This window comes from Larimichthys crocea, chromosome XXIII (genome assembly GCF_000972845.2).
Source record: "Larimichthys crocea isolate SSNF chromosome XXIII, L_crocea_2.0, whole genome shotgun sequence".
In the NCBI taxonomy this organism is placed as follows: domain Eukaryota; kingdom Metazoa; phylum Chordata; class Actinopteri; family Sciaenidae; genus Larimichthys; species Larimichthys crocea.
Genome location: NC_040033.1, coordinates 17,461,251 through 17,484,094, shown reverse-complemented (window position 1 = coordinate 17,484,094; position 22,844 = coordinate 17,461,251). Strand labels below are relative to the sequence as shown.

The 22,844-nt window shown below is 41.1% G+C and overlaps 1 protein-coding gene and 2 non-coding genes across 4 annotated transcripts in view; 2 read left to right on the top strand and 1 right to left on the bottom strand.

Annotated features, from left to right (window-relative positions):
• The window catches only part of LOC104922457 (partitioning defective 3 homolog), a 327,327-nt gene that overhangs the window by 279,139 nt on the left and 25,344 nt on the right, over nucleotides 1-22,844 (bottom strand). For both annotated transcript variants that reach the window (XM_027274131.1, XM_027274132.1), the window contains exon 2: nucleotides 7,572-7,673. In XM_027274131.1, coding sequence (XP_027129932.1) covers nucleotides 7,572-7,673 — 102 coding nt within the window. The remainder of the gene's footprint in view (nucleotides 1-7,571; nucleotides 7,674-22,844) is intronic.
• trnaw-cca (transfer RNA tryptophan (anticodon CCA)) lies at nucleotides 5,060-5,131 on the top strand. The gene has a single exon. It is a non-coding gene; the product is annotated as a tRNA-Trp (tRNA).
• trnaw-cca (transfer RNA tryptophan (anticodon CCA)) lies at nucleotides 13,737-13,808 on the top strand. The gene has a single exon. It is a non-coding gene; the product is annotated as a tRNA-Trp (tRNA).

The window sequence follows — 22,844 nt, the reverse complement described above, 5'->3', positions numbered from 1 at the left end:
CTGGAGAATGAACAAACAATTGATATTAGAAACAAAATACATTTGCAAAACAAAACATTAATTTAGTTGAATGTGCTGCAAAATGTTTTTTAGACCAATTAACAATGCCCATTGACTGCCATATTTACATTAAATTCATTGAGATTTCGTTTTAGAGGTTGGGTTCTATATATCCTTGCAGGGTCATGGGGAAAGAGGTGGGGGAAAATCTCTGGACAAGTCACCACATAGAGACAAACAACCATTCACACCTGGTCATTTTAGAGTCACCAAATAACCTATTAACCTGTGGCAGTAAGGCTAAAGCAGCATGCAGAACATGGAAATTCAACGCAGAAAGGACCCAGCCACCAAAAAGTCAGCTGGCTGGTGGGTTCATACCAAGCACTAACCATTGCACTATCGCACCGTGCCGGCCTACTCAAACTCAGCCATGACAAAGCAAACCAAAATGTAATAGTAGCTTGACCTTCTCTAAGCTGCCTGTCTGGCCACTAGAGGGCAGTATCTGGGATATAACACCAGGTAGACTGTAGCGGACTGGGTTCATTTTCAGGAAATATGATGGTATCACTCATGTTGCCTCTACAGGTACATTTCAGGATTCAATATATTTACAGAGTTGCCTCTGTCTGACTAGGTACCAATCTATGGTGTTGGAAAATAAATAGTACTTCAATTTCTATCAAGTCTTTACATTAGCACAGTCACACAGGAAATATTTGAATGGTTTGATGGTTTTACTTCTTCGGCTCTCTCCTGCTGCACCCAGAGAAAAAAGAACTTTATCGTCCTTTACTGCACAAATCAAATCAGGCTCCATGGATGCATTCAAATGTTCAAGAGTCACTGCACCAATGAATCAAACTGAGTTGAAGAGATGCTCAGCAAATATAGAATAAATACTGAGTCTACAATGTGTGAGGTGAATGCATTACACTGTCTGAGAGATGATGGTGAGCGACAGCCAACCAGACACAACAGTCTTCAATTTATGCCAAAAGAGGCTACATGCACTCACAAACACATCCGTGCACAAACGCAGACACACACTCACACACACACGGCACAGACAAACAGAGTAATTAGTCTTTGATTTCCCCCGGCAGTGTTCTGGTACCAGGGGGCAGCTGCTGGGACCCTGCTTTAGCCTTGGCTAATTTCACTCACGGCTTGATCTCGACCCAGCGCAGGTGCCCACTTGGCACCCGACTGCCGTTGCCATGGCAATGCCAACTTCAGGGGCCAAGAAAATGCCAATTGTCCAAGGAGCTCAACCACAGGAGCCATGAATTTGGTACTCATTATAAACAGGCTGCATTAGCACAAATTGTGGACACAGTCAGATATGGACAATTCAGTTAGGTTCAGTTAGGTTGTCTATTATTCTGAAGCGGGTATCCATTCCTAAAATCCTTCCTTAAAGATATGAAGTCAGATTCTGGGCAGCAGACTGTATACAGACAATACTGTGGGTTGATATAACTTGAGCTTGAGCGCCCCTTTGTGGTTCACAAATGTCACTGCAACCAGCAGCCAGTCTACGCCTACATGCACCTGCAGTAAAACACAGTACAGTGAACCGCTGATTCAGGTACTTCTGCTGTAACAAGCTTTTTCCTCTTAATCTCCCCTGAGTATTCACCCCTAGACCCTGCACTCATTAAGCCCACACGACAGGTTTGCTTAGACTTTCCTCTGGTAATAAGGGACATCCAGACTACAAACACCAAGCACTCATTCTGGAAATCATCTTCACTTCCCTGCAGACAAAATATCTAGATGGCAACTTGCACAATAAGCAAGCTGACAAACTGCAGGAGACTCAGTCAAGTGTAAAGCGTTAATGTTGTTTAAAGTGAGGGGGGGACAAAACAGTGCAGTTTATGAACAGGAATGGGTTGGCATAAGACTTCAGACAAGATGTTGTCTTGCTGACACTGTTACTATCGGACCTCGAATACATACACCACAGCCAGCCCTGCCCTTGACCAGCTCTGGTTTGTTTGATTGACTAGCCCAGGTCGACTGCTCTATCACTGTCAGCTTGCAGATGTCACAAAGCCCTACTTTAATTTAAAAGGATTATAACCCTCAGGGAAACTGAAGTTGAACAAATATAGCACATCTGACTTCACTAAAGAGGGCTGCATGTTGTGCATGTTCTCTGGACCAGATACAACCACGCATGAAAAAAGGCTGGGACACTGTAAAACGTCAATACAAATGTATTGTTGAACACTCAAAAACACCTGTTTGGATCCACAGGTAAATATGTCCATTGGTAACAGGTATCATGACTGGATGGATCCTCATGACTCATTTATTCACATGTAGATGGGGTGACGTTCACCACTTTGTGAAAAACTGTGTGGGCAAATGGTCCAATGGACAACGCACAAATGCAAAACATTTATAGATTTCATCATACCAAAACCATCACCACATGGCAGTGATCTTCTTTATCTTAAGGCAGCATCGAATGAAAAACTAAGATGATTATAGAGGATGTTACTACGTGAGCTCCAGAACAGTTCAACACAAGAAAGCCATATACCAACAGCATCCAGAAACAGTGTCAACCTCTCTGGATCCAAACTCATCTGACATGGACTGATGGAAAGTGTGTTGTGGTCCGAGTCCACATATCACATTGGTTTTGGAAATGATACTGTGTAGAGAACATGGATGGCATGTTCTCTGGACTACACAGTATCCCATATTTTTTTGGACTCAGGGTTGTACTTAAGAATATTAAATTCCACTGAACAAAGATTAGTCTGAAACTCACAATTTCATAGCACAAACAAACTTAATTACAGAAATCAAGCTTGCTTCTCAGACGATACGTTTGTCTTGTGCAACAGCAGTTTTGAAGTTTTATATACCATTTGAATTGCTAATGTAATAGCCCAATTCCACTGCAATGACCATTAAAGTGCGATCTAATTTCGTCTAATTGGCCATATCACACCCATTTCATTCCTTTATAAACTCATTTCAGCAGACTCATATTGTGAATATCTTACCGAAGGCCATCCTCTAACCAGGAGTCATTTTAATTGCCACATTGCCATCTGGTGTATGGATGAAGTGTCTGTATCACAGCCATTTCCAGCCATCTCATAGCTAGCAGTAATATTTTTTATAGTGAATGTATTTTCAAAGTCTAACCTAAGGCTAGGTGAAAGTTTAAACCTCCTTCCTAGACACTCTTGACTGACCGAATGAGGCTGTGTCATTTGGCAGGAGTCTCAAATTATGTATCATTATGTATCAGCAGTGTGCCTTAAGCTTTCCAAAAACAGTCATGAGACCACAGACTCTACTTTTTTTCTGAAACATGTTGCCTGTTGGTGTCTGATTGGTGTGGCTATGCTACAAAAACATTAAAGTCCAAATCTTTCATTGGGATTCTTGTCTGAATACACTATTTTGATTATATTTCAGTTATTATGTGTGTGTTGTAATCATGTAATAGTTTCCATCAGGGGTGTTCACTGAGTCTACTGCTTATTCTGCACCTGAAAAGTTTTGAGCCTGACATAATCTGATCTGAAGTCAGAAGCTCTACCACCAGGTCCTAACAAAGTCTTCTGTTTAGCATTAGAGAGACATCTTCAGTTTGCACGGCAAAGAGAAGAGGTTACAAAAAGCATATTAGCACCCATATATCAATTTAGAATACATTTTTACAGATCTAGAACAGACCTAGATTACATATCACCAGGCCTAGAAAAAAAAGCTATTCTACCAATTCACACTTCAGCCCAATTGGTGGCAGTAGTGCACCAAAATGCTGATGTGGCCAATGCCAGTAAACATCAACAACCCTTAAAATCTATAGGCAAATAATATACTACACAACACTATACTTCTCTAGTGCAGGTAGAGTGAGGACATTTGGGACAGACAAGATGGGACAAGAAGTCCTGTGTTTCTGCTCTCTATTTAATTTCAGCTTTCCAGCCTGCTCAGATAAACAACTGCATCTAACCTCTGTGATCTGAGCAAACACGTCACCAACTAACCATGATCATTTCATCAGAATCATCTTCATCAGGACAAAGATGTAAACATGGAGATCTCAACTTCACATTAGAACCAAACGTGGAACAGAAAAAGGAACATTTTCCCTTTTCAGAAAAAGGAACACAAGACCAAAAGTAAAACTGACTGACTCCTCAAGAACAACTTCCATTTCACGTGCATGTGAAATGGAAGTTAGATAATCAATGTGAGATCTGTGGAGCAGGGACAAACAGGCTGCAGCATGCAGCTCTATGACTGCACATGAATCACAGTGTGATAATCTGACTATTGAATCTGAGCCAGACATTTCACACACCATAACACACGCACACACACACACACACACACACACACACACACACACACGGCTTGGGTGCCCAACGGTAGAGGCACCGAAACTCGCTAAGAGACAACAGTAGTTTCTACACAAACTCCCTTCTGCTCTGTTTTCTCTCCGTGTCACTGCAGTGACAGACACTAGATTGGAAATCATTCATTGAATGTAACAGAAATGTTTTGCACTCTGTGATTACATAGTGTCAGTCTGTTACACTATTAGAAGGGGGTGCAGTCTGCTATAGAAGTTCAGAAATTCATTTTTTTTTCCTTGAAAGAAGCAATGAAAGAGTGAAACAGAGACAATGTACTAATAGATAGATCATAGATCAAGATATGAAATAAACTATATACACACACATATATAGTATTTAAAACTACACTGAATTAATCAAATGGTCTGATACAACAGTTTACCAGCATCAATACTGACCTGCAAACTCAGTTGTAATATTATCTTATACTTTGACTACTGTTAATCTAAAATGCATTCAATCTAACTAGTACCAGGGGAAGTTTGTTGGTTCATGAGCTGCATAAACAACCATGTATGCTGTTTATCTGCAGCTGCACAGCCAGACGATGTTTGTTGATTGTGCATATTTTGTGTTTGTACAAGCTTGTCACGCTGCTTTATGAGGGAGGGAGCAGGTGGACATGACAAACAGCTGCAAAAAGTTGGAACATGTAGGACCTCGTGGCGCAACGGTAGCGTGTCTGACTCCAGATCAGAAGGTTGCGTGTTCAAATCACGTTGGGGTCAGTGGTTTTTAGGGGGGAAAAAAACTACTCGCTCCACTAAGGTACCCATTTAAACCTGTGATATGAAACAATATACACAGACTGCATCGCTTGCATGTAAAGAAATATAATAACTTGTCTCATCATCTACTTGACAATCCTTCCACTCTGCGATCAAATTAAGCAAACTACGATTTGCTAGCAGATAAATGCTTATCTTGAAATCTTTAAATACAGCTGAATGAGCTGTGCTAATTAATCCTCCCTTTTGAAACGAGTGTACTTCTAGTGATCTGGCATCATTTCATTTCAAGATGGAGTCTTTCAGTTATGTTATGTAAACTTTGTTTGTACTGTGATTGTGGAAGGTAAATGAAGTCAAGGTGTTAAGTGGCCTAACAACATGTAACACAAAAAAAACAAAAAACACAGCCAAGTAGCACGCAATTGTGGGAAGACTATTATATTATTTAGCTCAGCACAGTCCAGGAAGCCTGTGGACGTTCTGCATCTGTAGTAATAGGAGCAGCTTTGTCATTAAAGGGTTAAAATGAACAGGACTGGTTAACTGTGTTGCTGTCTGTCACAGGGTAAAACTGGGACAGAGGCAGTAGCTGATGTAAGGAACTGGATAGACTGGATTTACCACTAACAACTAACTATACATACACAAAGAAGAAAACACCCACACACTGAGATAAAATCAAATGTGAGCACACACACGCACACAAACACACACGCACACAAACACACACACACACACAACACAACACACACGCACACGCGCACGTGCACAGGGAACTGTTTGAATGAAAAGTTGGTTGTCTCAGCCCCAATCCAGATGAGTAGTGGAGTAGTCAGTCTTGTGATCATACTATTACTGTTTAATTTATATTCACTGACATTGTCACAGGTTTGACACAGGTATAGTGGACACTCCAAGCTGTACCAACTAATCCAAAAATGAGCTATTGTTGCGTTTGTTGATTGCTCATCAGTGATATGCAATGGGCTCACACAACCACAAGGGGGAGCAGATGATCATAGCATGAGAATAAAGGAAAGATCAAGAAAAATAGATTAATTAGTTTGCTGTCACTGCCAAAAATAGAATTATTTCTTTCTTTCGTTGTTCCTTTCATTGTATATTGTCTGTGAAGGGCCACATGAGGTGAAAGAGGAGAGGAGAAAGGGAGAAAGGAGTGTTCCAGACAGCAGGTGCAAAACAGCTGCTCTCACCTCTGATCCCACCTGATGCGTAACCATGGCACCTACCACACATTATAAGTGTGTAGATGCACATGCACACACATAGTCTTCCCCTCTCTCATATGTGCAGTTTCTCATTCATGTACAAATCCACACACACACACACACACACACACACACACACACACACGCACACACACACAACCAGGAAACATCTGTGTATCAAACAGACTGGCTATTCAGAACAATTGACAGCTCGCTCAACTTCTCTAAACCAAGATATCAAATGTACTTTTTCAACATGAAACAGCAGCGTAAACAGTGTTCTTGAGAAGGAAGCATTTTCAGGTTTCACAAGATAGTACTGGCGCCATGACATCAGATATCCTGAGAAAAGCTGCTTAACACATAGCAAAGATAGCAAAGACAACACCTTCAAATGAAGCTCTCCCATGCTTCATAAAGAGTAATAGATTATTATAGCTCTTCTGGCTAGATAAATCATTAATATTATTAGTACCTCAGTCATCGTTGTTGAGTATCATTGTTGTAATATTAAAGTTCTGTTTGTCAAATATTCTTGTGCTGTTGATACTTTGAATTTACTTCATTTACTTATGATTTGCTACATTTCCATGTTGAGTAACTTTATTCAATCATTTAAATGAATTGAAAGCTGTTAAAAGAAATCACTGTCACCATTTCCCACTAACCAAGAGACAAACTGGCCCCATATTAAGGCTAAACAGCTAGTGACTCAGGTGTAGTCAGCACTGCTCCCATGGAAAGGATGCAGTGGGGTTGTGGGTAGTCATTTACAGTTGTATTAGTAGGCCGGGCAGGCACTGTGATATCATCCGATTTTGCCCACACACTCTCATAGTCGTAACACACATCAAAGTGAAACCTTGAAAGCAACACAGGAGACTACAGTGCATCAGTCAACTTTCCACACATATGAAAGCCGTGGAGGACTGCCAGTGTGCTGAAATGATTAAACAGAGAACATGTCGGTGTGCAGAGGTCTGCTGTGCTGATGAGTCAGTAAAAGCAGACAGGTGTAATCAGAAGCACATGTTTGTAAAACTCTCTGTAGTACTGCCAAAGCTTCATGTGCAAAGTTTTAAAGCTCAAACGCAACCCAAAGTCATTTTTTGCACAAGGGAAGGCTGAATGGAAATGAGAAGATGTGGTAAAACAGGAAATGAACAAATTAAATACACAATCACAGTCTCACTCACACTTTGACTCACCCTGTCTTTGTCATCCACCACGTCACACAGCATGTCGTCCAGGTCTAAAATGCCTCCATCTCCATGTTCCAGCCTGTGGACCTGGACCCAGTAGCTGGGGTCCTGCAAGATAAAAGAGAGGGAGTTTAGTTCTGCAGTTAGATCAGCTTTATCCACACCATTCTGCCTTTAAACCTGAGGCAAGTCAAACCATATCACATATTAGCGATTCCAGGTAAAGGAATTAGCAGCTTGTGTCTCCTTAGGAATCAGCGGATCTAATCACCATGTGGTTCATATAATGATGCAGTCGGCAGGCACACAGGGGCTCTGACGTGGTTATGGATTTACATCATGATAGCAGTTATGAAATATTTTAATCCCCTGGCCTGGCAAAATAATGATGTGGCTCACACCTTTCTCTGTGTGTGAGTAGAAAAGTGTGATACAGCCACAACAGGGTGTGTCATATTCATTATTTCTTACAGTTACATTTCAATTTATAATAATAGGTGACAACATTCCTCCACCTTCCCCTGCATCCTTTGCATAGGCATCTAAATATTACCCCTGCGTACAGGCAAATTTGTGTCAAGTTATGCAGATAAAGTCCTATATCAACCCAGTGCATCGTACAAAGTAATTCAGTGTAATCAATTTAATACGACCTCTTTAGTTGGAAATGTATAGATGGCTTTTTTCAAACTCTGTATGTTTACTATAGTTAGTGCTTTAGTGCTTGTTAGTGTTAGTACACGCTTGGCATGCTGCCTTTGAATGTAGCAGGTGGACACAACACACAAACTTGCAAAGAGATGGAACACTTGTACAGTACAATGTGAACCAAGGTCAAAGGTCACTCACACATAGGACCTTGTGGCGCAACGATAACGCGTCTGACTCCAGATCAGAAGGTTGTGTGTTCAAATCATGTTGGGGTCAGTGCTTTTCAAACTCTGTACCTCACTGCAGCACTAACCATCACTTAAACTTAGGCAAGTTAGGATGTCAGATCAGTGAAGGCAAGGAGTTTTTTAAGCAATCCACACACCTCTGTAATAAAGAAATAAAGTACAAACCTACGTCTCATCAGTAACTCTACCAGACAAACCAAAAGCTCTGCCATCAAATTAACAGGAAATGTAAATGATGACTTACAAGTAGATATTTACTAAATACTTTGAATGTATCTGAATGTTGCAGCATTAATGAATCCTCCGTCTTTCATTTACTATAGTTATTGCAACTTCTCTTCTTCAATGCTGCATCATATACTGTGCATTTCATCTAAATAGTTTGAGAAGTGTAAATGTTTGCTTTTCAAATGGATTATTTTACCCCCCAAAATTGTGTCGTTTTTTGGTTTATGAGTTGCATAAACAACCATGTATGCTGTTTATCTGCAGCTGCACAGCCAGACGATGTTTGCTGATTGTGCATATTTTGTGTTTGTACAAGCTTGTCACGCTGCTTTTTAAGGGAGGGAGCAGGTGGACACGACACAAAGCTGCAAAGAGTTGGAACAGTTCTGCATTGTACACCATGCAATGTCAACTTAGGTCAAAGGTCAGGGAAACGCAGGACCTCGTGGCACAACGGTAGCGTGTCTGATTCCAGATCAGAAGGTTATGTGTTGAAATCACGTCGGGGTCAATAGTTTTTAAGGAAAAATAGGATGATGGTGATGGTAATGTATCCTCGTCAACCATTTGAAGGAATCTACACAACAGTAAGACAGCTGGTTCAGTCCACAGATTACCAAACCAGCAGCTACCATGCTTTGGATTTACAGGGCAATGTTGTTTGCAGGAAAATGGAAACTGCTGGATATGTAAAGCAGCTTATAGTGTAAATGTTGCACATTCTGTAAATACTGTTTAGACTGTAAAAACCATGTGTGGTTTGGATGTTTGGGATTCGGTAATAAAACATTTCAAATGAATAAAAGCTTCTAATTCTCTCCATTCGGCATAACCCTTCATCCCTGCTCTCCCACAGTCTGGTTTTTCCCCGCTCAGCCTCCATGCACTGAGGCATGGCAGCCCAGTCAGAGAGGAGGATAAATAGAAACCACTGATCTCTGTGACTGCCCCTCCTTCACCATGTTAGGAAAGAATCTCCTCACTCTTTTGTCTCTGTTTTGTTCTCACTCTATTTCCCTCCCTCTGTCTCTTTAAATCTGTGATTTCTCCTCCAAAACTGAGCAGTCTTTTTTGGGTCTGTGGTTAAAGCTGTGTCTTCATGCACAGCTCTGTTGTACTCAACTCCAATGCGGTTCACCAGGCAAAATGGTTCAAATCATGAGGGGGAATAGCTGTGTGGTATTTTCCTTCCTTGAGGTTATTAGGTTTATCAGGGACGTTCCCCAAAGACAAGACAAGAAATCGGAAGGAAAGAGGGCTAAATAGTTCCTATGTAAGTGATCTGTACTGAAAAAAAAGAATGCAATAATGTAGACATAAAGGATATAGAGATGATGTGGTATGTTAAACTGAATGTAGGATTGTTTGACTAGAAAGAAAGATCTTGAAAGCAGTCCAAACTGGAAGCAAAATGAAAAATTGCTAAAACTACACTACAATCCGATTACAAAACTGAAGACAGCAAAAGATCAGCATCTCTGGAAGTCATTACAAACCACAAGCTGACCCTCAGCATTAAACAGGAAAAAAAAAAAACATCTTTAAATTTTTAAATGTTGACACGGCCCATGTCTATTTGGCATGGTCCTCACCAGACTTGTTCCTCAGATGGATTATGGGCAACAAATATGATTCTGAGAGAAGCTCAGCCACATAAATTAATCCCAGAAATACATTTGGGATGAAAGGAAGGCCTCTGACATTGACACACACTGTTTTGATGTAACTTGAATGGATGAAGGAGCCTTACATCACTGGTGCTTTGCTTCCAGCAAGCCAAAAGCAATACTTAAACATTTTCTGTGCAAGCACACTTCATTATGAGAGTATTAGCAGAGAATTCATTACATACTTGGGATTGGGTGGGTTTCAGGGGTCATCTCTGAATGCTTAATGCTGAAGGTCTTGTGTGTGGAGTTGTGTGTGTGACTCAATTTTATGTTTTTAATTTTTGGATATTTCTGATCAGTGTTGTACAAGTCCACATTAAACAAGAGCTAGCACAGTTCACAAAATTTAAAATGAACTACTTTATGTTGGTGATCTATCGTTTGACAGAGATTAGCAAAAATGTGTCTTTCTCATCATTCTCGCTTGCACATGTAATCATTCTGCAGGGAAAGTCTTGGCCCGGATCTCCTTTATCCTTTTTCCGGATATCCACTGGCTACTCCAGAAACTCAGAAACATTGGCCATTGCCCCCAGGAGATAAATCATTGTCAGACGATAGCCAATGGGTTCTAAGACTGAGGAAGACAGAGCTGGTCATGTTAGCCACAGCTCACATAAAACCCAAAAGGTCAAACCACCTGTTAAGCCTACTTATGAGTATGATTCATTCTTTCTCTCCAAGACTGCTGCTGCTCTAGACGTAGGACATGTCTCTAATGCTGTATTTATGCTTGAAACATGGTTTTCCTTTCCAGTGAGGTTGATCATCTCATTTATTCCCAACGCAACATATGAACATCCAAACACATTGACACGTGGCATGGTCTGATTAAATTATAGTGAAATTTAACGCAATACCTTTCCTAAATGCCTTCTAACATGGAAATTCTATGAGTTTGGCAGCAGTTCAGGAGAGACCAAAAGTGTACACTGGCAAATGTACATCATCACATCTATCACATTTGAACACATATGGGCTTAATCAAATGTTGAGTACGGAAAGCAGCACAAATGGACTGAAGAGAAACAGAAGGAGCAGATCCTTCCAACAAAGAGTGCATTGTGACAGAGTCATTTGTATTACTGCAATGTACAGTAACAGTGAGTAGGGAGGACAGCTGTAGTTGATAAAGTGTTAGCACTCTCAGCAGTCAACCTCACCTCATGATGTTACCATCATCATTGCTACTAAATCAGTATCATGTTATGAAACTGGTTCTTGCAGTTATGTAGCACTGCTGTTTTTCTCTACAACTATAGATATATCAATTTCAATACATGGTTTTTATGCACAGTCAAAACTTAAGTTATTGGCCCTGCCAATGGATGACACTTCTGGGCTGTCTTCAGTGAGCAAATTGAAAGACACTTTCTAAAATGGGATCAGTGTCAGTGATATTATCTTCAAGCATCCACAGAGATATTTTTGCTCTCATTGTATAAAGTCCTTCCAAAAACAGACTGAAAATAACACACTTAACACTACTTCGGTCTTGAGGTCGTTTTACCATGGAAACGCCATGTGCGTCAGAGGAACAAAACCCACATCAGACCCACACACCATGTCCATACTGTTGTTGTTCCCAAGTGCAACCAAGTGTCACTGTCTGAAAAGAAAGGGCTTTCCCTTCCCAGACCACACTCACGGCCTATCACTATTCAAGTCCTAAGAGAAACTTGGTACATAGTTAGTTTTAAAAACAGAGACAATGGGCCAGCTCTACATTATTTCATTAACAAAGGGACAAAAACCACAAGGACAAAACAAGTTAAGTACAGCATTGATGGATAATCTGAGACATACATGTGTGGGCTTGGACGAAAGCTGAGTGAAATATGAGGACACCATATATCTGTCCACCTTACTGCAAACAGGAAGAGAGATTACCAGAAACCAGTGTAACCTGTGTGAAGTGTAACATTTTATCCAAGTGTGGAACAATGTTCTCAGATCAGGTACAAAGTGTTTTAAAGGTCATACAACTCCACAGCAACATGAACTGAACTACTCCGCTGTGCTATCATAAAAGGTTTATAATGCACACACAATTATTCTGATTTCCATGTCATGATGGCACTATGATATATCAGCTAACAACAGCATTAAAACCTAGAATGTGACACTTAGCAGGTAACGTACAGGAAAGTACATGAGAACTTTTACCAAGCATAAGCAGAATAAGACCCATGGCATATTACAAAAAAAGTTGCCACTTGATGAATGTATCTTCACAAAGTTCAATTACTCTCGCTAGCGACAAAACCTTGTGAAAAGGAAACTGCCTTTCACTTTAAAGTGCAAATGTAAGGCGAGTAGCTTTAGCTCATGTAGCATTTCCAAATCCAACAGCACAAGAATCTGCAGTATACTTGGTTTCACTTCATTGAGATGAGAGTGTAGCAAACAGAGCAGCAGTATGTAAATGGAAGATCTGTTTACATGTGGAGCAAAGTGTGCAACAGAGGAGCATTCAATATGCTGGAAAGGACATGAAAGAGCTTGGTGGCTTAACATGCCATCACAGAACAATCCCTGCTATGTTGACAATGAACACATCTGCAGGTTGAAAGACTTTTGTATTCTGCAGAGCAGATATGAGCAGGTATGCAGGGTGTGCCCCTGTGTATTGTCTACCGGTCATTTAGCTCCTGCCCCAGTGACCTGTTTAATCACTAGTGAGCTTTACTCATTCATACATTGACTGGGTGGCATGCCGCCACCCTAGTCTGATCAGGTATCCTCTTATCTGATCCACTGTAGAAGGTGAGGGGAAACAGAGACGTGGTTGTTCTCTGTGTCACACACGCTCTTGCAACGTATAAGCCCAGACAATAGGTCTCTTCGCACCATTATCTGTGTCTTTGTACCGGGGAGGGTTGCCTGTTCCTGTCAAAGACCACACAAAGACTGGTGCCCTAGAGGAAACTGGGGGAGGGAGGTGGGTGTGAGAAAGTGTGAGTGAGAAAGAGAGAACATGTGCCTGTGTGTGTTTTATGATTGCTGCATTAGCTCCTGCAAGTGTTAGTACTCCCAGGGGAGAATACCAGAAGCTAGATGTAGATCTCAGATGTCCAGTGTTACAGTAGGACCTTGTGCAGATAAAGTCCTATATCAACCCAGTGCATCATACAAAGTAATTCAGTGTAATCAATTTAATACGACCTCTTTAGTTGGAAATGTATAGATGGCTTTTTTCAAACTCTGTATGTTTACTATAGTTAGTGCTTTAGTGCTTGTTAGTGTTAGTACACACTTGGCATGCTGCCTTTGAATGTAGCAGGACACAAGACAAAAACCTGCACAGACTTGGAACACTTCATGCAACACACATCATGCAATGTGAACTAAGGTCAAAGGTCATTTATGCATTAGACCTCGTGGCGCAACGGTAGCGCGTCTGACTCCAGATCAGAAGGTTGCGTGTTCAAATCACGTCGGGGTCAGTGCTTTTCAAACTCTGTACCTCACTGCAGCACTAACCATCACATACACATTAACTGTCTTAGTACGTCAGATCAATGAAGGCAAGGAGAAATAGCAGGTGTGGGCTAGCAAAGATAACACACAGATGTGTTCCTCATAAGCGAGCATTAGTGAATGTCAGGCATTTGGAGGTGATCCCACAAAGAGAGACAAACGGGCAGGATGAGGCCGTTTCACAAACCACAAGCATCAGTTTATGGGACAGATGAAATGTGATCTTGTCTGTTATCGCTTAAAATGGCATCAACAAACCCTGCTCTGTAAACTGAGAGAGTGGGAGAGATGTGATAAGTCTGCTGACAAAAGAAGAGTCGCACAGAAGAACAATACTGTGTTCATCATTATCTTATCACTGTTTGTTTTAAAGGCATGCTTGAAATGAAACCGAATCAGTGTGTGCGACTTATACAACTTGAAAAGGAAATGAATGGCAATATAAATGACAGATCAACACCTAAAACATATCTGTTTGAAATGTGAGTGTGCTCACTTCAGCAGAATAATATTCAGTGTAAATCAGCTAACTCCATGGCGACATTAGTCAAATATTTAAAAATGTAAAATACGGAACTAAAATGGTGCAGCATTAATCCATAACTTGGCATATTAGACACACAGATAAATTCACAAACTGCAAGGCCAGCCACACTAAGTGATTAGTGTATTAGGAAGACTCTATAACAGCTGGGTAGAGTAAGGCTTTAGAGGAGGGCTGTGTGATCAGCATTCAGAACTTCTTGGTGGTGAATAGAGATAACAACGTTCTGCGTTCACAGCACTTTTCAGCTCTCATTGATGTCAGTGGTAATCAGACTTCAGGAAACTGCAGGGTAGTGCACAGGTTTGCTGCAGGTGCTGTAGCTCAGCTGTTAGAACAGCTGTCTTCCAACCAAGAAGGTTAGGGGTTCAAACTCCACGCTAGCCATCATGCCTGTGGACTGACGAGCATACCACTGGTTCATGGTTGGTGGTCGCTGGTTGATGAGGGGACTTTATGACTCTGCGACTGAAGCACTACCTTTCATACAAAACAAGCATGAGAGCTTATTGTTTTTTTATTGTGCTCTAGTTTCCCAAAAATGTTTACCTTTGTGCTTTGGAGTGTTGGGATACTTCAGTAGACTTAAGGGGTTGCAAATACAAGTGAGCTGATTAGCTTGACATTGTACTTAGTAGAAATGTTGTTGTGGCTTAACTATATTAACTTTTGCTGGGTTTATTAAATGAAAGAACGGGTTCTATCTTTCAAGCGTTGGAATGGTCCAAAGTGAACAGTGTGAAGACGAACAACCAAAATCAACGTCATTCAGAGAGGACTGCACAATCTGCAGACTTTCACTGCCTGAGTAAAGAGTGTAGACACCACCATTGTAAGCGGTGACCTCTGACCTCTGAGAGCCAGATCTCAGATCCATGTGAATTACCAGTTCAACCCAGTCGTTCAACCTCTCAACCTCCCACTTTTAGAGTTTGTGCTCTGCAGCATAATAACGGCTGTGATTTATGGAGTGCCTGCTCTCCTCTGAGTCATAAACACTAGTGTCACAAACACTTTCACACACACAGATACATAGATAAGCACACGCCCCACTAGCTCCCTTTCTTTGCTAAAATGTTTACTGTTGCTATCAGGAGAAAGTAGTACAACACATGTAAATGTAATGAGGATACAGGACAGTAGGAGGCTACTGTTGAATTAATGTCTATAAATGTAATGAGCTGTAGCTGAAGAACGTCTTTTTGATGAGAAGCAAATTAAGCTTCAAATAATGCTCATTGTCACTAAAAGAGTAACTACACTTTTGTGGAAAGCTCTCTATGTGATACAGAAAGAAATGTTTAATCATGACACCACTGGGTGTTAAGTGAACTGCAGTCAGCATCCTGTTACTTGTGCTTGCAATCTGTAGCCACAAGCAAGAGTTAGGGTTATCATCCTGGGCAGCGAGACACAAAAGACTGAAAGCTGAAAAACAAAAACCATTGGCTCCATTATACTGAATAGCTTGCTTTTTGCAAATCAATCCATCAGCCAACACCGTGATGAAACCCACGCCAAACCCACACTGCACACCCAAGCCATAGCCAGCAGGCCATCCCCCACTTAGCTTAGGTTACAGTTCCCCTGTAGGTGAATTGCATTGCTGTAGTAGAAAGCAAACATTAGTTATACACCTCTAAGATGTGCCTCTACACTGTTCATTGTTGGATAAAAACAACACTTTGACACAATACATAGGCAGATTTGGCAAGATATAACATAGCCACTAACAGTGTTTTGTAAGCAATAACAGTAGCAGGCAAACGAGGTAACAAGCCGGCCACCACCCTGTAACGCTGCACGTATCCAGCTGTATCACAACATCAGACAAAGGAGTAACCTGCAAACGTCAAGTCAGCCAATTTAGCAGTCAGATCAGCTATGGGAGTCTGGATGAATTAGCTGGTCATCCATCCAAGACAGTATTTTGCTATGTTTGCCCCTGTTAGCAAGCCAACTAAATTCACAATATCACAATATATTTCACATGCTTTGCTATAATGTGAGTTTTGGATTTAGACTTGGCGTTAGACTGGTGTTGCAGTGGGTACAGATTGTTTGTTGATGTTAGCAGACTCCATTTCTAAGCTAACATTATGTCATGTTGCACACTGTTTTGGACTGTTTTGCACATTTGGAAGCAGAGAGAGGAGCACACTTAAGTGTCACATCCTTTGGATTTTTCCCAGAAATCTCTTTTACATTAAAATCAGTGCACAGGCTGTCTTAAGTTATGTTACATCCTGTTCACTCATTAGCAATAAAAATCAATTAGAATATAAAATGAATCTTAAATATGGTACCTTTATAAATCTATAGAAATGCCCTCTTATGCAAACAAATACTCAATGAAGAATTTAGGCAGCTGTGCTATAGTGACGGCTGTGGTGATCGTGTCAGAATTCCTGTATGAATCTGACACGGCTAATTCATAAAGAGCTTATTACTGCTTGTTTATAAAAGGCTGCTTTGACCCAACAGAGTAGTTGGCTGATAGACATCATATAATGGCGGTTAGAAAAACTCCTGTCTGCAGGAGACAATAGTAGATTTTCCAGTTTAGTTTAGTTTACCAGGTTTGTTTTAACGCACTAAAATAGACTGAATGTCCCTTCGGGGCATAACAGTTGCTTCCTGGTGGAAAATTGCAAACCCAGACTGTGTACAGTCTGTCTGTGTGCAGGCAGATAGAAATGAACTAAAGTACACCGAGGGAAGCCTTGTACTGGTATTCCTCTGAGACAAAGTCACCTCCAGGGTCTCTGCATTATTGATGCCCTGCCTGCCCAAAGCGACCTCAACCTGCAGAGTACAACACAGGGAAATAAGACACCTCACCAGACACATACAGGCAGCACTGCACACACTGGAGGCCTATAATGCATGTTGTTACCCATGGGAGCATGTTCCATAGTTTAAAGCATGAACCAGAGAAACAGTACTGGAGACTCCAAAGCTACTTTTAATGGCCATGCAGGACTTTCATGGTCTTGCTGGTAATTAAGTTTTTCACACATTGTACCTTACAAGAAGCTACAGACTGTAATTGGGCAGCATAACATTTTACAACTTCGTTTCTGAGAAAATATGCATCTACTCCACCCTGACAAAAAGAGAAAGACAGCAAAGCACGTCCCTCAAATGACGACTTCATGCCTGAGATCTTGTTGTAGTAACACTTTAGTTGCAAAGTCTGCTGCTACAACTTGCCCGCCAGGTTGCAAAAAACTTTTCACTCTCCTCTTTGTTGCACCACTGCCCCATTCACCCCATTAAAACCAAAACCTGTCAGTCTATGAACATAGCTAACTATGTGTAAGTATGTTAAGATAAATCAACGCACATATCAAGCATATATTTAAACAACAAAGAGCTTAACTGAAACTTCAGTCCACTGCGTACAGTTTTAGACACTTTAAACACAAAGTGAGCATACAGGGCAGTTATCAGGCTAACTTGGTAATGTTTACAATAATGGCTGGCTGCTCTTAAAAAATGGCCAAATAAACAAATTCACAGCGTTAAACTTCCCGACTCGTTGACTCACTGTCATTCTGCCCATATAAAACAAAATACTCCATGATAAATCAGTCAGCTGTGTATGTGGGTTAGTGGCTCAGTTGCCCTAAATAACATCTTGCATGTAGACCTAACAAAGTGCTCAGAAATCCCAAAAGAACTATTTGTTAATGAATCATTTTACTTTTTTAAATGGAAACAAGCTAAAGTTTCCCTCTCAACTGGCAGAAATGTTCCCTTGTCCTAAGAAACATAATTTTAAAAGTGTGCATTACAAAGGATGGCTTTGTAAGATGGATATGTTTGTAGTGCAGGCACATATTAAAGGCTAAAATAGATATATGTATATCTTTTTTTGGCCAACAGTTAAAATTTCCCCACTCTGTAAACTGAACGAATGGCAGCATTAGTGCCAGAGAGGTTAGCAAGGGATCAAGCTGGTGAAACAAGCCAGTCTGTCAAATACCAAGGCAAATCCTGCAGTCTCTTAACACAGAGACCCTCTGAATATCTGCCACACCTACACACACTGAGCCAGAACTGAGACTACTGTCTGCTCTCTGGAGTCTTGTTCTGTAGCTGAGGCGAGAGAAACAGAAAAATATTCTACTGTCCCTGTAAGTCAAAGGCACAGCCATTCTTTCCGCAAACAAATCCTGATCTTCTTTCTTGTCTGGTTTGATAAACCTCTCTAGTTGTCTCCCCTGCTGTGTGATCTGCTTGAGTTGCGGATCTGTAGTCCCTAAACCTTGTTTCTCCAGAGCTACAACTGCACATATCACCTCCATGATAAGTACAACGTGGAAAGCTAAGCATCTGGTCTAGATAAAAAGCAGGTCGGACTGTGTGTGTGTGTGTGTGTGTGTGTGTGTGTGTGTGTGTGTGTCCACACAGGCCAGACATGTTGCCTCATTGCTCAGCATGAGCTGGAACTGGTGCTGTGATGAAGGTTTCACTGACAAACTCAAACAGACGTTATCACATGAGGATCTCATTGAGCAGTTTCATAATGAAACATCATTAAGCCAATTAAAGGGTGCACCTTCAGACATGATGCGTCAGTGATTAAGAGGCGAGACAGACTTAAAAGTAGTTTGTTGTTGTGTGATAGAAAATTGGAGAAGTAACACCAATTTCTGTACTTTTTAAGGCAAGTTTTTTTTTAACATGACATCATTCTTATGTTACTTAAATAACCAGCTGGTTACTGTAGTTGTAATTTGTTGTCTTGAATCCCAAAGTCACTCACCTTTATTAGCGTGTTTATTAGTAATCTGTCTGGAGTGCTGGGATAGGTAGCTTGTTAGCAACAGTGGGAGGGCTTTACACACACACACATGCACACACGACATGAACACATTTACTGTTTTAGGCATCAAACAATTCTGGGAATATGAAACATGCAAAGTAACATGGATTATTTGGCAAGTCATGTCCCCATGCATGTGCAATTATAAGCATGAATGTATTGCTATTATAAAAATATAACTTATTTAACCATAATGTATCCTTTGTTATAAAGAACACCCTATGGTGTAGAATGAATTGCTTTACAAAATGTACTATTGAGCACTACCAGACCAACAAGGGGCTATAAGTAGTACCATAATTAAGTGTCCTGAGCAAAACACAGGATTCTAACAGGATATAGTTCTCTGGTTGACCCTGACCTTTGACCTCCCAGTGGATGGGAAAAAGCAAAAGGACAAATTTCCTTCAGGGGGTTGATAAAGACTATCTGTCAGTTTTAAATGCTTATCAGAAATCCACCAAAAGGAACAGAGGGTGAGGGTGTCACGTTACTGAAAAGACGTTTTAGTCTAACCCTGAGGGAGACATCCCATCCAGGCCATCTGCTCAGGAAGAGGAACAGGCAGATTTGGTGCAGACTGCAAATGTATTAGACTTTTGTCAAGTAACGAACCTGTGACATCACTGCCAGGGTCTCATTTTCTTAACATAAAGTTTAGTCTTAGGGAAACCAATGATTACTGAAAACATGTCAGTGCCAATATGCAACAATATGGGAGCACTTTATCAAGACGGGAAGAGAACTATGAATGAATGCTGTCATCTGGATGTGCCACCATGAAGTTATTGTTGCTCAGAGTTTTCTATATGCAAAAGAGTCACAACAACTACTGAATAATTGAAAATATCCTGGAATTTTCAACGAGTAAAGCAAAAACAACTCAGCTTAGCAGTTTCTACTCCAACAGTGTCTAACTAAATGCTATCAACGGTAAAGAAAGCCAGTGCAGTCCCTGCAAGTGAAGGCCTTGCTGGTTCAGTAAAACTGGTCGAGCCGCGAGACTCTTTGTCTACTTACAGAGGCAGCAGTCAGCACAATTTCGGCACACTTTTGTTTATTATTTCATAAGCACAGAGGTTATGCTCGCCAGATGGGACCTCGAGACGAGCCAAGAGAAACACAGAGCGCAGGGTGAATCACCAAGAACAGACAACCCGCAGTGGAGATGTCACGATACACACGGCTCTTTCACAGTCTGCAGATGTGGAACACAGAGAGGTCAAAGAGTGTTTTCTAGGATTTGTGTTTGAGTGGAGAAGAGGAGGAGGTGCCTGTGATCTAAATTTGGAACAAACACCATTATGTAGTGCATATTGTGTGCTGTCATAGAAACATGACGTCAGTGCTCGTGTTGACAAATGGTCAAACTGAAACTTCACATACAGCAACAATGTAACAAGAGTACACGTCAGTCAATCAGGAAATGAGGCGTCTCACTCTGTCACTGTATGTGCTTGGTGAGCACACAGGACGGGGTGTCCGGTGTCAAGTTTTGGAATGTTAAATATGAGAGGTAGGACGTTCATCTGACTGATGTCATATGCATTTAGCCGGGAAAAGGCACAGTTTAATGTCATTAAGGATCTATGCCATCGATATTCAGTGTACTAGTCTTTTTTTCAATATCTGAATATTACAGAGTATATGTGGCTATATTTGCAATTCATGAGGGCAATTGTGCAATGGGACCTCGAAGAACATGTCAGGTCCAGAAACCTGAACATGCAGGACCCATTTGTACAGAGGAGGGCGCTGGTCATAGTTTGTGAAGATGCAACAGACCATGGCCATGAAACCCCCTTACACTTTACACAAGAGCACACACCTCAAAAGGAAGAAGGATCGGACGATCAGTTCATTTAGAGAGAACTCTGTGTGTGTTTGTGTGCAAATCCCAATGGGCTCAAGAACAACATATGTAGAGCAGACGTTGAAATCCCAGGAGTGTAAAGGCCTACAAGAGGGAGTGGCAACTCTTTGGTCTCACATGCTGAGACGGTGCACTGTTGGCCACATCTGTGCTGCGACTGCTGAGCACAAAATTAGCCCATGTACCCATTAAAGGGTTCTCCAGTAGTATAATACCACTATATACACACAGCTGGTGAATCCTGCACTGGAAGCAAAATGAACTTTTTAAACAACAGAAGAGTCTCACTAGCCATTTTCCATGTCCAACATGGCGTGACACCAGACATGATGCAACACAGCCTGAGAAATGTATTCCCAAACTGAGCAGAGAGTTTAAACAGAGCCTGAACTCTGATAATAACCAGCAGTAGCAAACAGGGTTTCCGAAAAAAGAAGTCACTGGAAATTTGATCCAGAGTGACCCGTCGTAACCAACCCGCAGTCCATCCACTGCCTCACTTCTCACAATAAATATAGTTACAGGATATGCATGACACATCCCAGGAGCATGCACAAACAGCCTACTGTGTATTTACCCCCTTGTTGCTTCTAGTTCAGTATCCTGTAATTAATTCGTCACATCAACTCACGGTATGCAGTTAAGCTGTGTCCCACACTCTGCAAATGAGCCCAGGTAGAAAAGCCACCTTTCAATCAAACACTTTTGTTATCATATCCTTGAAACCCGTACCTTAACCTTCATATGCATACGTAAACCATAGATCTATATTTCCACCACAGAGTATTCTAATGTACTGTAGGCTGGGTTGTTACCAGGGCTTCAGGGCCAACCCCCTTTCACTTTTACAGCAGTTGGGAGACAACAGACACAACCTCTTTTGGTCTTAAGAAGCTGCAGCTCTTATTAAATGACCTACGCTGTACAGTCACTGACAGATTGGCAACTTAACCTTTTTGTCTGCTCTGCACACATTCACACTTGCTCCTTGCTACGCACACGGTATGTGGCTGTTAATTAGCTTTCAACAAGGACACAGGCTTTGTTTGAGAAAAGTCTGCAGGTAGTTAGACAAAAGACTGCTGAAAAAAGCGGGAGACTGTGGGAAATCCTGCATCAGAGTGCAGACGGCGAGACGACTCTGTGGTCTGCAGTCTTTCTAGTTTCACCTCACCGTCCTGGTTCAGGGTATGGAATATAATGGTTCTGCTGGTATCATCCACAACTTTTGACAATCAATATGCAAAAAAGGTGTAACAAACTGGACTGCTTGGTCCAAATAAGGTTATGATGATCGCTTTATTGACAGTGAAGTCAGGGACTTACACTCTATGTAGCCAAGCTTATCTCATTCAGCAGGATTACACCTCATATTTGCCTTTTGTACATGCACTTAACTAACTGCAAACACTTACACCTTTAAAACTGTTGACCCTGACGTGATTTGAACCTTCTGATCTGGAGTCAGACGCGCTACCATTGCGCCACAAGGTCTGGTGACAACAGCCAGAAAATTAAAGTCTGTTCCTATCATCATCATCATCATCATCATAGACAGGAAGTTCTAGTTTCTAGTTAGTTCGTTTTGATCTGAATAACACTCACAATTATCAACTGAGATCATATGCCATTGATCATAGAGACACCATATCGCATGTTCTAAATGATATGGATTATATATGAAAAATAGTACTTAGTGAGATATTCTAACTAGTGCTGTCAAAATTAACGCGTTAATTTTGTCGATTAATTTT